The following is an 18,681-nucleotide window of genomic DNA, read 5'->3' as shown; positions in this document are numbered from 1 at the left end:
CTTGAGAGGCAGGACCTCACATGGTAGCCCTAGGGCTCAAGGGTCTCAGTGGGCAAACACCTTAGGCCCTCCTCACAGAAAAGGGCTTTGTGTGTTGTTTACTGGGTCCCATGCATTTAAAAATTTTTGTGTTCGCATTTTCATTTGTTTCAAGGTACCTTCTATTTCTTCTTGATCTAAATGCTAACCCATTCCTTATTTAGTAACATGTTATCTAGCCTCTATGACTCTGTTTTTCCACTTTTTTCCTGTGGTTGATTTCCAGTTTCATACCACCACTATGGTCAGAGAAGATGCTTGATATGATTTCTATCTTCTTAAGTTTATTGAGACTTGTTTTGTGTCCTAACGCATGGCCAATCCTAGAAAATGTTCCCTGTGTGCTTGAAAAAAATGTATATTCTCCTGCTTTGGGATGAAATGCCCTGAAGATATCAATTAAATCCATCTGTTCTAGTGTGTCATTTAAGGTCACCGTTTCCTTGTTGATTGCCTGTCTGCAAGATTTATCTATTGCCATCAATGGGGTGTTAAAATCCCCTACTACGACTGCATTACTGTCAGCCTCTCCCTTTAAGCCCATCGAGATTTGCTTTACGTATTTAGGTGCTTTTATGTTAGGTGCATGTTTCCCAAAGTTATATTCTCTTGTTGGATTGCTCCTTTTATCATTATATATGGACCTTCTTTAACTCTCACTGTAGCCTTACTGTGTACCGGTTAGGCACTGTAATTTTAGGTCTTGATGAGTAAATGGGTTCTGCAAGTGTCTTGATTACCTCTACTGTTTTATTACTAATTAAGTGAGAACCTTTGAGGTGCTTACTGGCATATATTTCAAGATTTCCACTGTAAAAGACTTTTAAATTGACCTAGAAAAAATTTTATACCATATTTACTGGGCTTGGATGGAATTATTTTCTAAACCCGCACTTGCCTCTAAAGCTAGGTAACATTTCATCTATTGTTACATTCTATCCCATAGAATAATATACTTTACAGTTTTCTACAAATGCGGAGAAAATGACTCTCACGGCCGCTAATTTGTCCACTTTCAGGTGTTCTAAGCAGGTATGTTTTCCCTCAAACCTGTTATAATTATTAATAAATCTAAGTATCCATGAAGATAACTTAGGTCTAAAAAGCTCAATCCCAGTACCACCTGTAGCCCAAACATACTGCAAATGTAGCCAATTACAGCTATAGAAACTAGCTAGATCTAAGAGGCCTAAAAACTCCTTCAATTCGGTTTGTCTAATTCATTTAGCATCATCTTCTCATGAAAACCAGATCAATGTATCTATTTGTATATAGTAAGATTAGATCTAAAATATCATATGTGATAAAACAGTTCCACGTGTCAAGTTCTCTTTTGGCATTTTTTGCATTTGGCTGAACTAACAGAAGTTGACACAAAATATTCTGCAGCTGTGTACTAATTCGTCTTCTTACTGGATTTTTCCTCCATTTTGATTCTTTATCCTTTCCCAACAATTTCATGTCTAATTCATCTTCATTTTCTTCACTATGAATACCTTGCTTGGTATCCAAATCTTCTGAATGAACTCGACATAATCTTTATCTTCTAAATCACTCTCATTTTCACATTCAACTCTATTACCCTCATTATTGGACTCAAGTAGCATTTGCTAAAGTTCTTCAGTAGCTCTTGGATTATTGAATAGATGTTACCACCCATTTTCAACGGTAAATTAGAAAAACCACAACACTGACTACAAAGTTTGTGAAAACTAAAAAAACAAAACAAAACCCCAATTGCACCAACATTGATTTCACAGTTTGTGGTACCTTTCAGATACAATTTACTGTTGAATATCACACACCTTTATGAAACATGCGATGGCTTAAAAACCATGGCTTAACGCTAGTCACATACAAATGTGCAGTAAGTCATAACCTTGAACTTATGCATCTGATATATGTAACAATATTTGAGAGAAGAGTTTGTTTGTATCTCTCAGATCAGCCATGACTTACCCAGGTCTAACATTTCTTGTGACGCTGATTTGGTAGCAACAAACTCTTTTAGCTTTTATCTTGTCTGAGAAGCTCTTTATTTCTCCCTCAGTTTTAAATGATAGCCTCACTGGGTAAAGTATTCCGGGTTGTAATATTTCATCATCACTTTGGGTATTTTGTGGCAATTCCTCTTGGCCTGAAATGTTTCCGTCAAGACAACAATGACAGTCTTGTAGGTAACTGGCTGTTTTTAAGATTCGTTCTTTTCTTCTAACCTTTCCCATTTTAATTATGATGTGTCTACATGTGGGCCTCTTACGGTTCACCTTGTTTGGGAATCTCTGTCTTCCCAGACTGATGTGTCTTTTATCTCACCCAGATAGGGAAGTTTTCAGTAATCATTCTTCAAATTATTCTTGATCCTTTACCGTCTCTCTTCCCCTCCTATCCCTATGATGTGGATGTTATTGTGCTTCATGCTGTCCCGACATTCCTTTAAACTATCCTCATTCTTTTTAATTCTTTTTTTCTTTTTGATGCTGTGATTGGATGTGTTTTCCCTACCTCTTCTTCCAAATCGCTGATTCAATCCTCTGCTTCATATAACCTCTTTTTATTCCTTCCAATGTATTCTTGATGCAATAACATGGTATTCTTCATTTCTGACTGGCACTTTTTCATGGTTTCCATGGCCTTTTTCATATTGTTATAGTTCTGGCTAATTTCCTTGAGCAACCTTATAATCATTACTGTTATCTCTATAGCTGATAGGTCGTTTGCCTCCATTTCATTTATAACTTTTTTTTTTGGAGATTCCTCCTGTTCTTTCATTTGGGGCCTGCTTCTTTGCATCCCCATTTTGGCTGTTTTTCTATTTGCCTCTATGTATTAAATAGACCTTCTTGGACTCCCAGTCTTCATGGAGTGGCCTTATATAGTAAGTGTCCTGTGGGACCTAGTGGTGAAATATTCTTGATCTCCTGAGCCAGGGGCTCTAGGAATGTCCCCTGTGTGGGTTATGTGGGCTTTCCTGTTGTAACTGAGTCTTGGTTGCTATTGGACGGTTCATCTTTGGGACTGACCTTCAGGGTGACTATGAGGCTCAACCCCAATCACCCAACCATGAAGTATGAGCTGCTGTAAAGATGCCAACCAAAAAAAAAAGAAGAAAGAAAAGAAACTAAAAAGATCATTAAGTCAATTTACAATTTAAAAAATTTTGAAAATATATGAAATAAATAAATAGATTAAGAAATGAAGAAAGAATAAGAACACAGAAAAAGAAAAGAGAAAAGTAAAGGGAGAAAATAAAGAAATAGGACAGAAAGAAGCTAAAAATTAAAAAAGAAAAAAGCAGGATTTGCCTTAGCAGGGTTTAGTGGCTAATGAGTTTTCCTTTTTGGTATGCTATGCAGGGTAAAAGGAGTAAGTCTGGCTCCCTCGCCCAGATGTCTGGGCAGCTAAGGGAAGCAGCCTCCCATAACCTTGAGAATGGGCCTGATAAGTGGGGTTCCCACAGCCTTGAGACTGGGTCAGATAAACTGTTCCCACAGCCATGAGTAAGCTTGCATGCGTAGAGTGAAGCTCTGTTGCATAACATCTCAGCGCCCTGCTGGCTTTGTGTCTATGTAGTATATAAGGGAGTTGGGACTTCCTGCTATGCAACATGCAGGGACACGCAGTGTGACATGCAGCTTGTGGCACACATGGATTGCCCCGTCCCAGAATAAAGGCATATTAAGCATCCCAATGGCTCCAAGCTTTTTCTTGGTTGGCTTTCACCAGCACTTGGCAAGGGGACAGGCCAGCAAATGTCCCAAGGCACCAGGGGATCTGCCTCCATCTGCCTCTGCTGGATGGCTGCCTACCAGGCTCAGTCACTGGAGGAAGAGGTGGCATTCAGACATCGGGAAAAATGGTCGGTGTGATACCACGCACCATGCCCACACAACTGAGTCTGTCCCAGATTTTGCCCTAACCTGCCCAGGCAGGACAGAGCCCCTAGTAGTCACGTGAGTGATGCTTACAAAGCCCAGAGGTTGGCCTACCAGATACCTGGAGGGTGTTTCTATTGGACCAGACACAAGGGGGAAGTGCCAGTCAGGTTCCTAGAAAGTTGGGGCAATGGCCCTGCTCTAGGTCAGTCACTGACACCCCCTGAATCTGCCCAGACTTCTATACCCTGGCATATGCTGCTGACTCCTCAGCCAGGCTTAAGATCCACCTAGCGGGGAGAGAAGGGTTCCAGAAGAGTGGAGTAATTGCTCTCCTCTGGGCTGATGCTGCTTGCAGGAAACTGCTCCTCCCAGGGAAAACGGCTACTGGGGTATCTGAGTATGACTCAGCATCTGGATCCCCATGGCTGCCCCCCAGAGCCACAATCCCTAAACTCTCCTCAAGCAACTCTAGCGTGTACCACCTTCCCCTGGCCAGAGCCGAGGGTGAGAGGCTGCAAACAAAATTTTGTGCACTTGCCCCTTCAAGAGTGTGCCTGTAACTTCAGCAGACTCCATGTCTCCTTGGAAATAGAAATCCTGCTGCTTTTCATAGTGGGCTGCTATGTGCATCCCTGTTCCTGGCTCTGGTGCTCTGGGCTGAAGAGGCTGGCTTGGGGTCTATGCCTCCACTTCTCAGGGGCAACCACCCACAGCTGAGTAATCCCTCCAGCCCCTCAGCCCCTGCCTGCCCGTGGGAGTGGAGCCGGCTCTTTTCACATCACTGCCACCCTATCCATCTCATGGCTTCTTGTACAAACCCTTGGTTATAAGATTCCTCTTCAGCAAGTCTCTAGCTGGTTTTTCAGGGTGACAGGCACCCAATTTAGTTGTATTTCCAGTTTAGTCCTTGGAGGGGGTGCATTCAAAATCCACCTACTCCGCCACCACCTTGAAACTCATCAGAACTATATTTTTAAAGTTTAAATAAGCAAAACGCTAAGTATTGAGATCACAAGTCATTAAAGGATTAATGATTTTGGTGTATATGAGGTAACTGCCTAAAATTCAAATACTGTAACCAGTCAGTATGAAAAATAAACAGTCACTGCTTTCTCACTGTGTAACAATGTATCTCTGAGCCTCATCCCATGTTTTGGCTGCAGTGTTCCCAGTGTGCAAAGTCTTTTTGGTATAAGGAAGTTTTTACTAACTCCTATTTCGGTGATGTGCTGATTTACTTTGGCTATTTCTGAACCTTTGACATACAAGAAAAAAATATATAAAAATGCTTACGCAGCTCCTGGAAATCCATTTTTACTAAGCATAGTAATATTGACAATAGATCCTCCATGGTCTTTCATCCAAGAGTTGTAAACTGCAGAAAATAGATAAATGACAGTCACATTAAAGTTTCCTTACTTTCCTCTGATCCCCTGTTCCAGAATGCTGCTTTTGTGATCATTTTAAATTTACATTTTTTTAATAAAAAGCCTGGATTAGGTACAATTCATATATCATAAAATTCACCTACCTTGGATACAATTTAATAATTTTTAAATACACAGAATTGTGCAGCCATCCACAAAGTCCAGTTTGAAAACATTTCCATTGCCCCAAAAAGTTACTTTGTGCCCCTCGGAGCCAAACCCATCCCCTGGCTAATACTCATGCTAAACTCACACACACTGGGGAGGCCCAATCTGAACCCCTTCACTGACTTGTTTAATCTGGGTTTTTTTCCTAGGCCTTTACACAAGAGCACCCACGCCTGTATCACAACTAATACAGAGATTCATGTTGCTAATTAGATAAAAATTCAGCCTGGGAATGTCACCGAGCTGTCCATCCCATGGGCTGGCTACGCGTGGCTCAGGATGGCCAACGACATGGCCGGACACAAAACTGTAAAGTCACTTTAAACAACGTGAGACTTTTTTTGTTTTCATTAGAGTTGGTGTACTTCATGTGTGGCCCAAGACAACTCTTCTTCTTCCAGGGTGACCCAGAGACACCAAAAAGTTGGACACCCCTGGTACAGGAGTTTTGACTTTACGGATACTAATAATACACAGCCTACCCCATATTAAAGATCCTTTGGGTCAGAATCAGACATGTTTTAGTTGTGCATCATAAAAATGCCTTCGAGAGTTTATAAGAAAACCTCTGAGTTAACCCAATGTCAGGAGTTTACTATCACTGCCAATGCAACGTAACCTTTTTTTTTCAATTACACTTTACATTCGATATTGTTTTGTGTTAGTCTCAGGTCTAGAGCACAGTGGCTAGACAGTCACATACCTTTACACAGTTTCCCCTGTATGTCAAGTACTCACTTGACACCATACGTACTTATTACAACATAATGGACCGGAGTCCCTATGATGTACTTTACATCCCACGACTATTGTGTGGCAACCATTTTGTAATACTTAACCCTTTGCCTTTTATACCCAGTTCCCCCCACTTCCCACCCCATCGGCAACCATCAGTCTGTTCTGTGTCTATAAGGCTTTCAATTTTGTTCGATTATTTTGTTCTTTAGGTTCCATGTATAAGTAAAATCATATGCTACTTGTGTTTCTCTGACTGACTTACTACATTTAGTATAATACAGTCTAGGTCCACCCACGCTAATGCAAGTGGTTAAGTTTTCATTTTTTTTAAGGTTGAGTAATACCCCATTGTATATATGTACCAGTGCTTGTTTAACCACTAGTCTATTAATGGGCACTTGGGTGGCTTCCATTGCTTGACTATTGTAAATAATGCCGCGAAGGATATAGGGGTGCATATATTCTTTCAAATTAGTGTTTTGGGCTTCTTCAGATAACCGCCCAGAAGGAGAATTCCTAGGTCATAAGGCAGTTCCATTTTTTATTTTCTGAGGCAACTCCATACTTTTCCCACAGTGGTGCACCAGTCTGCATTCCCACCAATAGTGCACAAGGGTTTCCTTTCTTCCACATCCTCACCAACACTTACTGGTTGATTTATGGATGACAGATGGCCATTATGACAAGCGTGGGGTGATATTTCATTGTGGCTTTAATTAGAATTTCTCTGATGTTTAGTGACGTTAAGCATGTGTTCATATGTCTATTGGTCTGCTCTATGTCCTCTTTTAAGAAATGTCTGTGCGGGTCCCCTGACCATTTTTTAATTGAACAGTTTGCTTTTTTTGTTGTTAAGTTGTTTGAGTTCTTTATAAATTTTGGATATTAAGCCCTTATCAAATGTATCATTGGTGAATATGTTCTTCCATATAGTACGTTGTCTTTTCATTTCATTGACAGTTTCCTTTGCTGTGCAAAAACCTTTTAGTTTGATGTATTCCCATCTGTTTATTTTTCTTTTGTTTCTCTTACCCAAGAGGACAGGTTAGAAAAAAATATTGCTGAGAGAAATGTCTGATGTTTTACTGCCTATGATTTCCTCTAGGATTTTTATGCTTTTTTGAGCCTTACATTTAAGTAGTCTAGTTTCACTTTTTTGCATATACCTATCCAATTTTCCCAACATTATTTATTGACTAGACTGTCTTTACCCTATTCTATGCTCTTGTCTCCCTCCCCATACATTAATTGACCTTATAGGTGTGAATTTATTTCTTTAAAATTGATCTATGTGTCTGTCTTTATGCCAGTACTACCCTGTTTTTATTACAATAGACTTGTAGTATAGTTTGACATCAGGTAGCATAAAACCTACTTTATGAGAACATAAGAACAACTTTGTTCTCATCTCAAAATTGGTGTGGGTATTCAGGGTCTTCTGTGGTTCCAAATAAATTCTGGATTATTCGTTCTAGTTCTGTGAACTACGCCATTGATATTTTGATAGGAATTATGTTAAATCTATAGATTGCTTTGGGTAGTATAAACATTTCAATGATTGAAACATAATCTATAATCCAAACACTATATCAAGATAATTACTTGTTGAAAGAATGTGGACTTTGTCTGGTACTCTTCCTAAAGACCTTACTGAATTAACAGGTCCTTGTAACAGATTTAACAGATTGACCTCTTAAAAATAATGTGTTTCAGTTTTCTTGAATTTTATGAGCAACTTGGTAGCCATATCTTTGCACAGATCCTTAATGATTTTCTCACAATACATTCCTAAAAATAAAATTATATTATTAAAGGATATCCATATTTTATAAACACTGCCCAATTACTATCCAGAGATGTAGCCACTTAAAATCCCGTGCTGTATGGGAGTAACTCAGGGGGGTGAATGTTGACGACATGAAGCTTTCTGAGGCCCTCACGTTTTCTCTTTCAGGATTATCCACGTCCTTTAAACAAAGACACATTGAGTTTGGGTTACTGACCACACTTGCCTGCTTTGCACATGTAGAAGGTGCCCGTCAGGTTGGTTTCAACCACAGCGTGCCATCCCTTCGAACTGATGTTCTCAGCACAATCCATGAACTGGCCTCCTCCGTTGTTTACCAAGAAATTAATCTTACCATAAATATCCAAGGTAGATTTGACCAAATTATTTACCTAGAGAAAAACATTAAAAAGTAAATTAGTTAATAGCCCTAATTTGCTACTTGGACTGATGGTCTGCTTCAGGAGAGCTTATAATCTCTCATTGTGGATGGTAACCCTGAACACTACCATACCCACAGATCACAAAGCTAAATGCATAATTTTGCTTCCCTTCCTCCCCTTCTCAAGAGGTGACATACTCAATAAATCATCAGGAGCAGAATCTCCTTCACAGGCTCTGCTTCTTATGAATGTCATCTCGGACTGCTAACAGGAAAACCTGAAGCACAGTCAGGTTTAGGAACCACCATTATAAATTAAAGATGAATAATGATATAGGTATATTTCCATTACCTCCTCTATGTTTCGGATATTGCATTTTATAGGGGTGATTTGAGACTGGTCGGTGGGAGGCAGGCTGGTCTTCAGTTCATCCGCAGTAGATTTTAATACATCAAACTTACGAGATGCGATGACCACCTTACAGCCTGAGGAGAACACAGCCAATGAACAAGTAAATATGCTTTCATTTGTTGCCCAAATTCCACAAAAAATGTTTAGTATTTCATGTGTTCCTGTAAAAAAGATGAATTAGGGCTTCTGCTTCTGGTCTAGAAGGAGTAACAGGAACCACCTTTATTCTCCAGCCCCAAACCACTGAAAACCTGTACAAACTATATTAAAAACAGGCATTGGACATGAGGCAGCATTGAACAGTAATCTCAGAGAGTGGACACAAGCACAGTGAGCTCTATAATTATTCCAGCTGCTGCCTGGAGAGAGTGATTGGCTGCTGCAAGGAGAAGGCACCTATTCAGAGCCAAGCAATGTCCTGGGTAGAAGAGATCAAGCTAGAAATCTGGGGTGGCCGAGTTGACTAGATTACACAGGTCATAGAGGGAAAAGAGGTACAGCGAGAGAACTCTAGAAATGTACAGTGAGCTCCTCAAGTCTTTAGCTGCACTAAAGCTGCACTTGCATATCAGAGCATGTCAGTGAGGAAACTATCTGAGCCTGGGGAATAGATGACCCAAAATGAGCAGAGAGGGAAGACACCCTGACATTTACACAGCACTGGAAATAGTGTTCCCACCGGGAAAAGCCTTTCACAAGGTAATGGGGTAATGTTCTCAGAAGGCTACGGCCTCAGTAATGCAACAAAATTAGTCCTAAAGACTATTCGAGTCAATGATTAACATTAAACCATACTCTTTTTAAAGTATCAAACTGTTTCCAAGTAAATTAACTGCATCACAGAACAAAACTCAATAATATTTATAAGAATATAGAAAGAACAAGCAATCTACAAGGCAATATCAAAATGCATGGCATATAACAAAAAACTACCAGGCATGCAAAGGAGCAAAAACTACAAGCCAGAATGAGGAGAAAAGTCAATTATTAAAAACACACCCAAAAAGGACAGTAGTGATATCATTAAATAAGACATGGATTAAAAAAATCTAAAAGCCAGAGAAAAAGAACACATTAAGTACAGAGCAAAAGAAACAAAAAGGACAGAATAATTTTTCTCTGAAACAATGCAAGCCGGAAGGCAATGGACTATCTGGAAAGTGTTGCTGAATTACCCACCAAAATTGAAGTTCATGTACCTGATGTACTAGTAGGCCAAAACATTGAGACAGCAGTGCTTGGATATAGAGAGAAGTTTACTTGAACTAGCCAAGTGAGGGGACAGAAGAGCAAGACCTCTCAAAAAGTGAAACTAGGGAGTTTTTATGTGGCTAGGGGGCAAAGGACAGGGAGTTTCAGGGAACCCAGAAGTAAGTCCAAGTTTCTTTAGTCACAAACAACACTGTTTTGTATCAGATACCATGTGGCCCTGGAGCTATCTTCTCTTGCTTGACAAACAGTATATTAACACACAAAATTATATTGAGAGAACAAGGAATACTGGGGTGAAAAACCAGGATTCTATAAAATACCTTTTAATTGTGTGTCAGTGACCCTAACTTTAAGAGAAAAGCTGAAACTAGATATCTTGTAACTACCACCATTGTTTATGCTATCATTGTTGTATGCTTAACTATCTGTTATTTTCCTATTATCTCAAGCAAAGTGACTCTTAAAAATTATTTATTGATTTTAGAGAAAGAGAGGAAGGGAGAAAGAGAAACATCAATTTGCTGTTCTATATATTTATGCATTCGTTGGTTGACTCTTGTATGTGCCCTAACAGGGGATTGAACTGGCAATCATGGTATATCAGGATGACACTCTAATAAACTGAGCTACTTGGCCAGGAAAAGCAAAGTGTCTTTTAAACATTTCTAAAATTTGCTTTACAGGCAGTCCATTAGAACATGACTAAAATACTTTCTTAATCTTTGTCTATAAGCTATGTAACAATGAAAGCAATCAAAACATTTAGTTAAAGCCTATACCTAAAACCTAAGTAAGAATTAAATCATTTAATTCTAGCTGTAAAAAATATTAGGGGCATTAAAATCATAAGGACCTCAGCTACAAAAGTACTTCAGTGCAAAGGTGGATGGGGTGGGGTTTATGCATCTGGACATCTTGACCCAGTGAAAATGGCTTTCCAAAATAATAGCAAAATAAAAACTTGTTCACATAAATAATAGCTAGAAGACACCATTAAACCAGACTTGCACTACAAAAAGAACTAGAAGAAGTCCTTCGAGCTGGAAAAACAAAACTACCAGATGAAAACCTAAATCTACAGGAGAGAACCAGAAATGGCAATTACAGTGATAAATATAAAGACTTTTCTTGTTTCTATTCAAATCTTTTCAAAAAGTGTTGACTGTTTAAAGTAAAAATGATAACAATGGATTGTGAGATATATATATGTATATATATATGTGTGTGTGTGTGTGTGTGTGTATATATATATATATATATATATATATAAATAAAAGTAAGATACATGAGAACAGCAACATGAGAGCCAGGAGGGGTGAAATATAAGGACAGGAAGTCCTTGTTTTGCTCAGCTGTAATATGCACTTGTTGGGAACCATCCTGCCTGGTTTCAGAGGTTGTAACCCTGCCAAGAGGCGAAAAGGCCCCATGGCCAGGGGACCTTGGGACCATAAGCCACAAAGGAGACAAAACTTACCCTCAGGGCAGGGGTACAACCTCTGCCCCACTTACTTCACCCTGCTTAGCCCCGGGCAGATGACTGGTTAGCCAATGACAGGTAAGAATCCTTCAGGGAGGGACAACCTAAGATAGGCACAGTCACGAAGAGGCCATCAGGGAAGGACTTAGGGCATTGTGAAGAAGGGAAAAAAACTCTCATCCCTCGGCTTTATCACAGCCTGAGTCCTCATTCTATTTGTAAAAATTCTCCTAATCTCTTGGTTCCCTTGCTTCCCCTACCTGATTCAGGTCTGAAACAATGCCTAAGGGGGGGGGGGGTGCATCCCTGTGTCTAAACCAACGGTTTCCAGTGAGGGGTGATCAGGCCTAAGAAAGAATGCATAAATCCTGTGAAACCTGCTTTCATAGGTTAAGGTTCAAGCACAAAATAAGTTTGTTTCCCAAGGTTCTACAGCCGATTAGCATCACCCTGTCCACCAGACCCTGACTCAAACGAACCCCCTTGATCCCAGAAACGTTCTTTGTAAACCACACCTCCTTTCTTTGATATGCATCCCTTGCCAGCTAAAGCCGATAAAGGCCCATTGAGAGAAAGGCTAAACACCTTTCTCCTCTGAGAGACTGGTCAGCCTTCTTCCCCAAGCAGATCATGTTTTGGTAGAATTATTCCCATCCATGGCAGCCAGGGGGAGCTCTACTGGTGGAGCTGCCCCCTCCCCCCATCATGCATTAATTTCAGTTACTTTAGCTTATTAAATAACACCAGTTCCCCACCAATATGGTTCAAATTTCTGTTACCATGGTGTATTAACTGAGAGATGCTGCATGATATACAAACCTCACCACTAGCTCTTCAATCCACAAATCACCATGAGAATAAGAGATGCACATGATGATCAGTGATTAATTATGTCACTTCTTTCAATGTCTGTCAGTGATTGGTTGCTCTGCATCTAATTTCACACACAGCAAAATACGCAGTTGGATTGCCTTCTTGTCTCTCAATGATAAACCCGTGTTACATTTCACAAAAAGGAGTGACTGAAAGATAGATTGAGAGATAAAACAAAAAAAGGTATGGCTGATCCCAGAGTACTTGAAAAAATAGCAACTAACACTGCAAGTGAAATTAGAATGGAAGTAAATGGAGTTAGAAAAAGAATAGCTGCCCATGGGGATACTGACGCTTCCACCAGTATTTTCCTTAAATGAAAATACTAAGCTTTGCACTGGCCCATGTGGCTCTGGTGTTGGGCACTGTCCTACTGATGGATTAAAGGGACATTGAGAATCCTCCTCGTTTATGCCCAAGCCATGACCTGTATTGTAAGAATAAAATATAGGCAGGTGTGCTCTTTCCCAAGGAAAACTGACTCTTCTCCTCAGGAGATGAATACTTTTGACATCTAACTGTTCCTTCAGGGAGAACTGGCTCTTCTCCCAGAGGGACCTGTTGGTTAGTCAAATCACAAAAGGCCCTGGAAATGTAATCACTTTTGTCTAAAATATATTTAACCACAGCCCCCCAAAGTGAGACTTTGGAATCTCACCCGAGAGAAGGACACTTCGCTCGAACTTTCCCAGTTGGACGCCGAACGCTGTCTCTGGGATTCCCCAGCATCGATACTTGGGTGTTGGTGAACTTCCGTCTGACAATGTATGATCTTGATTCTTGCTTTCACTTTGCTCTCACTTAATAAAGTGCTTTATTATTCATATTTGCCTTGGGGTTTTTATTGACTGCTAATCCGAACCTCCCAATGAAGTGGCCATAATCTCATACGTGCCCCTTAATGGCACATCTATACCCTGAAAGGTCGCCAGTTCAATTCCTTGTCAAGTTGCATGCCTGAGTTGTGAGTTCATTCCCTGGTTGGGTGCATATGGAAGATACCAACTGATGTTTCTCTCTTGAATTGATTTTTCTCTCCCTCTCTTCCCCTCTTTCCAAAACCAATAAACATGCTACTACTGAAGGGCATCTTGTAATAACAATAAGAACCACAAAGGTTAGTCAAAACTCAAAATTGGTTATTGATAGGTTGAGACTATAACAAGCCTAGTCACTAGAACAAGAAAAAAGTGCTGTCTTGCCTCATGATTTCTTACTTTAATTTTTTCCACTGTACCTAACTTCTGCTGAGGTCACAGACAGAGAGTGATTAACTCAAGGAAGAAGAAGAGGAATTGACTCGAAATCAGCTTGAATAATCTTAGGTAGTCCTTGATGAAATTGTCACTCCTTGTCTAACAGCATCCGTCTAACAAAGAGGTTCCAGTCCTTTTCATTACATCCTGCTCTTGAGAGGTGGGACTTTTAACATCCTTTCAGAACAAGGAACAGTCAAGATCATTTGATTGTGTAAGACAACACAATAATCAGCATTCAAAAAAACATGTCTAAAAGTTCAACTTTTTAAAAAGATATTTATTTATTTTTTAAATATATTTTTTGATTATGCTATTGCAGTTGTCCTGTTCCCCCCCCCCTTTATTCCCCTCCACCCTGCACACCCACATTCCCCTTCCTTAGATCATGTCCATGAGTTGTGCACATATAAATTCTTTGGCTTTTACATTTCCTATACTATTCTTAACCTCCTCCTTTCTATTTTCTACTTACCATTTATGCTTCTTACTCCCTGTACCTTTACCCCATTCCCTCCCCTCAGCTTCCCTGCCGATAACCCTCCATGTGCTCTCCATTTCTGTGATTCTGTTCCTTTTCTAGCAGTTTGCTAAGTATGTTTTTGTTTTCAGTTCAGGTGTTGATAGTCGTGGGCTTGTTGTCATTTTACTATTCAGAGTTTTGATCTTCTATTTCTTAGATAAGTCTCTTTAACATTTCATATAATAAGGGCTTAATGGTGATGAACTCCTTTAACTTGACCTTATTTTGGAAGCACTTTATCTGCCCTTCCACTCTAAATGAGAGCTTTGCTGGATAGAGTAATTTTGAATGTAGGTCCTTGCCTTTCATGACTTTGAATACTTCTTTCCAGCCCCTTCTTGCTTGTACCATTTTTTTTGAAAATCAGCTGATAATCTAATGGGAACTCCTTTGTAGGTAACTCTCTCCCTTTCTCTTGCTGCTTTTAAGATTCTCTCCTCTTTAATCTTGGATAATGTAATTATGATGTGTTTTGGTGTGCTTCCTTGGGTCCATCTTCTTTGGGACTCTCTAAGCTTCCTAGACTTCCTGAAAGTTTATTTTCTTTGCCAGAATGGGGAAGTTCTCCTTCATTATTTTCGATTTCTTGCTCTTCCTCTCCTCTCTCTGGCACCCCTATGATTCAGATGTTGGAAAGTTTAAAGTTGTCCTGGAGGTTCCTAAGCCTCTTTTAATTTTTTTGAATTCTTGTTTCTTCGTTTTGTTCTGGTTGGATTTTTATTCCTTCCTTCTGGTTCAAACCATTGATTTGAGTCCCAGTTTCCTTCCTGTCACTGTTGGTTCCCTGTACATTTTCCTTTATTTCACTTTTCATAGCCTTCACGTTTCCCTCTATTTTGCAACCACATTCAACTAATTCTGTGAGCATCCTGATTACCAGTGTTGTGAACTGTGCATCTGATACATTGACTATCTATTCATTGCTTACTGTATTTTTTCTGGAGCTTTGATCTGTTCTTTCATTTGGGCCAATTTTTTGTCTTAGTGCGCCTGTTACATAGTAAGGGGTGGAGCCTTAGAATTTCACCAGGGTAGGGCAAATACCTGTATGTGGGGGAGGGGTTGGAGAGCGAACAGTGCTGCTTGCTCCACTCTCTGCCAGTTTTCAGTCACTTCCCCCACTACCCACAATCAAATTGGGCCCTTCTGGTGCTGATTCCTGGGTAGGTGGATTTGTGTACATTCTAAGACCCTGTGGGTCTGTCCTACAAATTCTCTGGTGATACCAGGAGTTTTTCCTGCCCCCTCAACCTCCACTGGTTTTTTTCAGTCAGAGGTTTTAAGAATTTATTTCCCCAGGCTGGGACCCTGGGTTGTGCAATCTGTCTCACTACCCAGTTGTTCCTCCCAGTTTATCAGCACTCAAATGTGGGAGTACCTGCTCTGCCAGCTGCCACCCCTCCAGTTCTGCCAGCCACTGCCTTGTGGCCAGTCCTCTCCACCCCAGCTGCCCGTCTTCACCCCTCCTACTGGTCTGGACGAATGTTTCTTCTTTAACTACTTCGTTGTCAGACTTCCATACAGTTCGATTTTCTATAAGTTCTGATTTTTTTTGTTTTTAAATTTGTTGTTATCCTTCTTTTCGTTATAGAGGAGGCATAGTGTATCTACCTACACCTCCATCTTGGCCAGAAGTCCTAAAAGTTCAACTTATAATTCATATCAAAAAAATAGTAGCCTTCTCATTAGAAACAGAATTGGCTAACAATGTATTTGCCCAATTAGGGCTTATAGTAATTTTCAGGAAGTAGCCATTAATTCTAGCATAAAAAAATTAAAGAAAGTCATTGTGAAAATTATTTGTATATTGTTTCCAAATGGCTTGTCTTGGCTCATGCCTCAGATTCTCCTAAATTCTCTCAAACAACAGCATCTGATCTTGGCACGCCTCCTGCCTATTGCTAAGTGGCCCCAGGCCTGGCACTAGCAGCAGCTGGCCTTGGTTCAGCCTAGCTTGATGCCAAGCTAGGACTTGCTTGGGTATCTCTAATCTAAGCACAAGTAGCAGATAACTGCAGATTGCTTTACAGCTTATGCTAGGTGGCCCCAGTCAGAATACAGGTCACAGCTCACCTTGGCCAGCAGCCCTCAGGAGTTCCCAAAGCCCGTGCACCTAGTGGACAGCTACAGAACACCTAGGAGCACCACCACCCAACCATCTCCACCAGCAACACTCTCAAGGGGAGGACTCAGTGGGCACCAGACCCTTGCTGAAGTCAGTCCTGCTCTGTGGAGTGGACCCCTGCACAGCTGATCCTCCTCAGTGGTCAGAGGTTGGTGGTCAGTGGTCACAGCAAGTCCTTGCAACTGATCAGCCTGGGTAAATCCCTCCAATTGACCTGTCAACAGCAATCAAGGCTTAACTAAAAGAGGAGGGTGTACTCAGCCCACATGGTGGGGGAAAGAAACCTCAAGTGCCCAGCCTAAGTGATAGGAAAGGCCATGCCACTGGACCCTACAAGACACTTACTACATCAGGCCACTCTTCTAAGCCAGGGAGTCATAGCAGTTCTACCTAATCCATACAAACAAAAACAGAGAAGTTGCCAAGATGAAGAGATAAAGAAAACATGGCCCAAATGAAAGAATAGAACAAAACTCCACAGAAAGAAATAAACAAAATGGAGACAAGCAATGTACTAGATGCAGAGTTGAAAACACTGGTTATAAGGATGCCAGTGAACTTAGTGAGAATTTCAGCAGCATAAAAAAGGGCATGGAAACCATAAAAAAGAACCTGTTGGAAATGAAGAATACACTAACTGAAATGAAGAAAATTTATAGGGAATCAACAGTAGAGTGGGTGAAAATGAGAATCAAATCAGCGATTTGGAATATACGGAAGCAAAAAACACTCAATCAGAACAAGAAAAAAAAAGAATCCAAAAAACAATAAGGGTAATGTGAGAAGCCTCTGGGACAACTTCAAGCATATCAACATTCATATCATGGGGGTGCTGGAAAGGGAAGAGAGAGAAAACAAAATTGAAAGCCTATTTGAAAAAATAATGACAGAAAACTTCCCTTACTTGGTGAAGAAAGTAGACATACAAGCCCAGGAAGCACAGAGTCCCAAACAAGATGCACCCAAAGAGGAACACACCAAGATACATCATAATTAAAATGGCAAAGGTTAAAGACAGAGAGAATTTTAAAAGCAGCAAGAGAAAAGCATTAGTAACCTACAAGGTAGCTCCCATAAGACTGTCAGTTGATTTTTCAATAGAAACTTTGCAGGCTAGAAGGGACTGGCATGATATATTCAAAGTGATGAAAAGCCAGGACCTACAACCAGATTACTCTACCCTGTAAAGCTATCATTTAGAATTGAAAGACAGATAAAAAGCTTTCCAGACAGAAAAGAGCTATAGGAGTTCATCATTACCACACTAGAGACCACCAGAGCTCCTCACTGTTATCTTGTTCCCCCACATAACATCTCCACATACTGTAAATGTTCATTGTTAACTATGGTATGGATATCCACCAATGCAAAAGAAGTAGGTGTCTCTCCATTTTATTTTTTATCTAATCCCAGAGATTTTCCTGCTTTGCTTTCTCCTTGCCTCCCTAGTCTATCACCAATGGATTTCATTTAACCTCCTTATGTCTCCACTGATTATAATGTATAAAATAGGTGCAAAACTGCCGTTCTTCAGAGCATTCTCTCAACCCACTGAAGTTTTGCTTCCTGGCAAATTATCATCAATTTGGTGCAAATAAACTCAGAAACATTCTCCACAGTTTTGAAAGTTTCTTACATTGAGAGTATTTTCATTTTTTAGTTTCCTGTTTCGGTTCATACTATGTGAGAGGCATTAGAAACACAATGGTAAGCAAAGGTAGTTTACATGTTCATAAACCATGTTCAAAATGAAGACAGTTTAACCCTGATAATTCAGATTATTTCCATAAAAGTTAGTTGTTAACAATGCTATAAACTTCCTTTCAGTCTTTTTCTGCATAGATACTGTATTTTTCATTTTTCAACGAGTGAACTGGAAAGCTACATTTTGTTTAGAATCCTGCTTTTTTCAATTATAAGGAATGCATTTCTCTACAGAAAGTCTTCAATAGCAACATAATAGTCCATTGTTATTGATTTAACTATTTCCTGTATAATGAATAGGTCAGAAGCTGACCAACAGCCGTCCCTTGACACAGTCAGGACGGATGAGATGCATTTGCACAACAGAGGCAACTGTGGTTGGATTTCCTGTCTATCTCTCCCTTGCATGTTTGTCTTTCCAATTAATAGGTGGTGAGATTTTTTTAAACACCTGCATTTCAGGTCCAATGATCCGCATAATTCCAATGAAGTTATATAAAATAATTTCTTGGCCAGAGAACAAAGTCCCCCTTTAATGAAGTAACCCCTGAATATCTAAAAGTTGATGGAGTAACAGCCCCTCCTCTACCTTGGACAGGAATATATATTAATTAGAATTAGACAGACTAAGAAACAGGAGAAGCTAGTTAGCTATTACAAACCAAGCACGTAGAAACT

The 18,681-nt window shown here is 40.0% G+C and overlaps 1 protein-coding gene across 2 annotated transcripts in view; it reads right to left on the bottom strand.

Annotated features, from left to right (window-relative positions):
* Positions 1-18,681, bottom strand: part of PECR (peroxisomal trans-2-enoyl-CoA reductase) — a 33,291-nt gene that overhangs the window by 13,184 nt on the left and 1,426 nt on the right. The window contains exons 1-4 of one of the 2 annotated variants that reach the window (XM_053671306.1): positions 10,030-10,069; positions 8,771-8,904; positions 8,263-8,428; positions 5,211-5,292 (exon numbers count right to left, since the gene is read on the bottom strand). In XM_053671306.1, coding sequence (XP_053527281.1) covers positions 5,211-5,292; positions 8,263-8,428; positions 8,771-8,904; positions 10,030-10,054 — 407 coding nt within the window. In that variant the 5' untranslated portion in view covers positions 10,055-10,069. Of the gene's footprint in view, positions 1-5,210; positions 5,293-8,262; positions 8,429-8,770; positions 8,905-10,029; positions 10,070-18,681 lie in introns of those variants that run through there. The other variant, XM_037132278.2, reaches the window with a different exon arrangement.

Source organism: Artibeus jamaicensis, unplaced genomic scaffold, assembly GCF_021234435.1.
Source record: "Artibeus jamaicensis isolate MK-2021 breed Jamaican fruit bat unplaced genomic scaffold, CSHL_Jam_final contig_1015, whole genome shotgun sequence".
Classification (NCBI taxonomy): Eukaryota; Metazoa; Chordata; class Mammalia; order Chiroptera; family Phyllostomidae; genus Artibeus; species Artibeus jamaicensis.
Note: the sequence above shows the minus strand (reverse complement) of the source record. Positions and strands in the feature narration are given on the sequence as shown.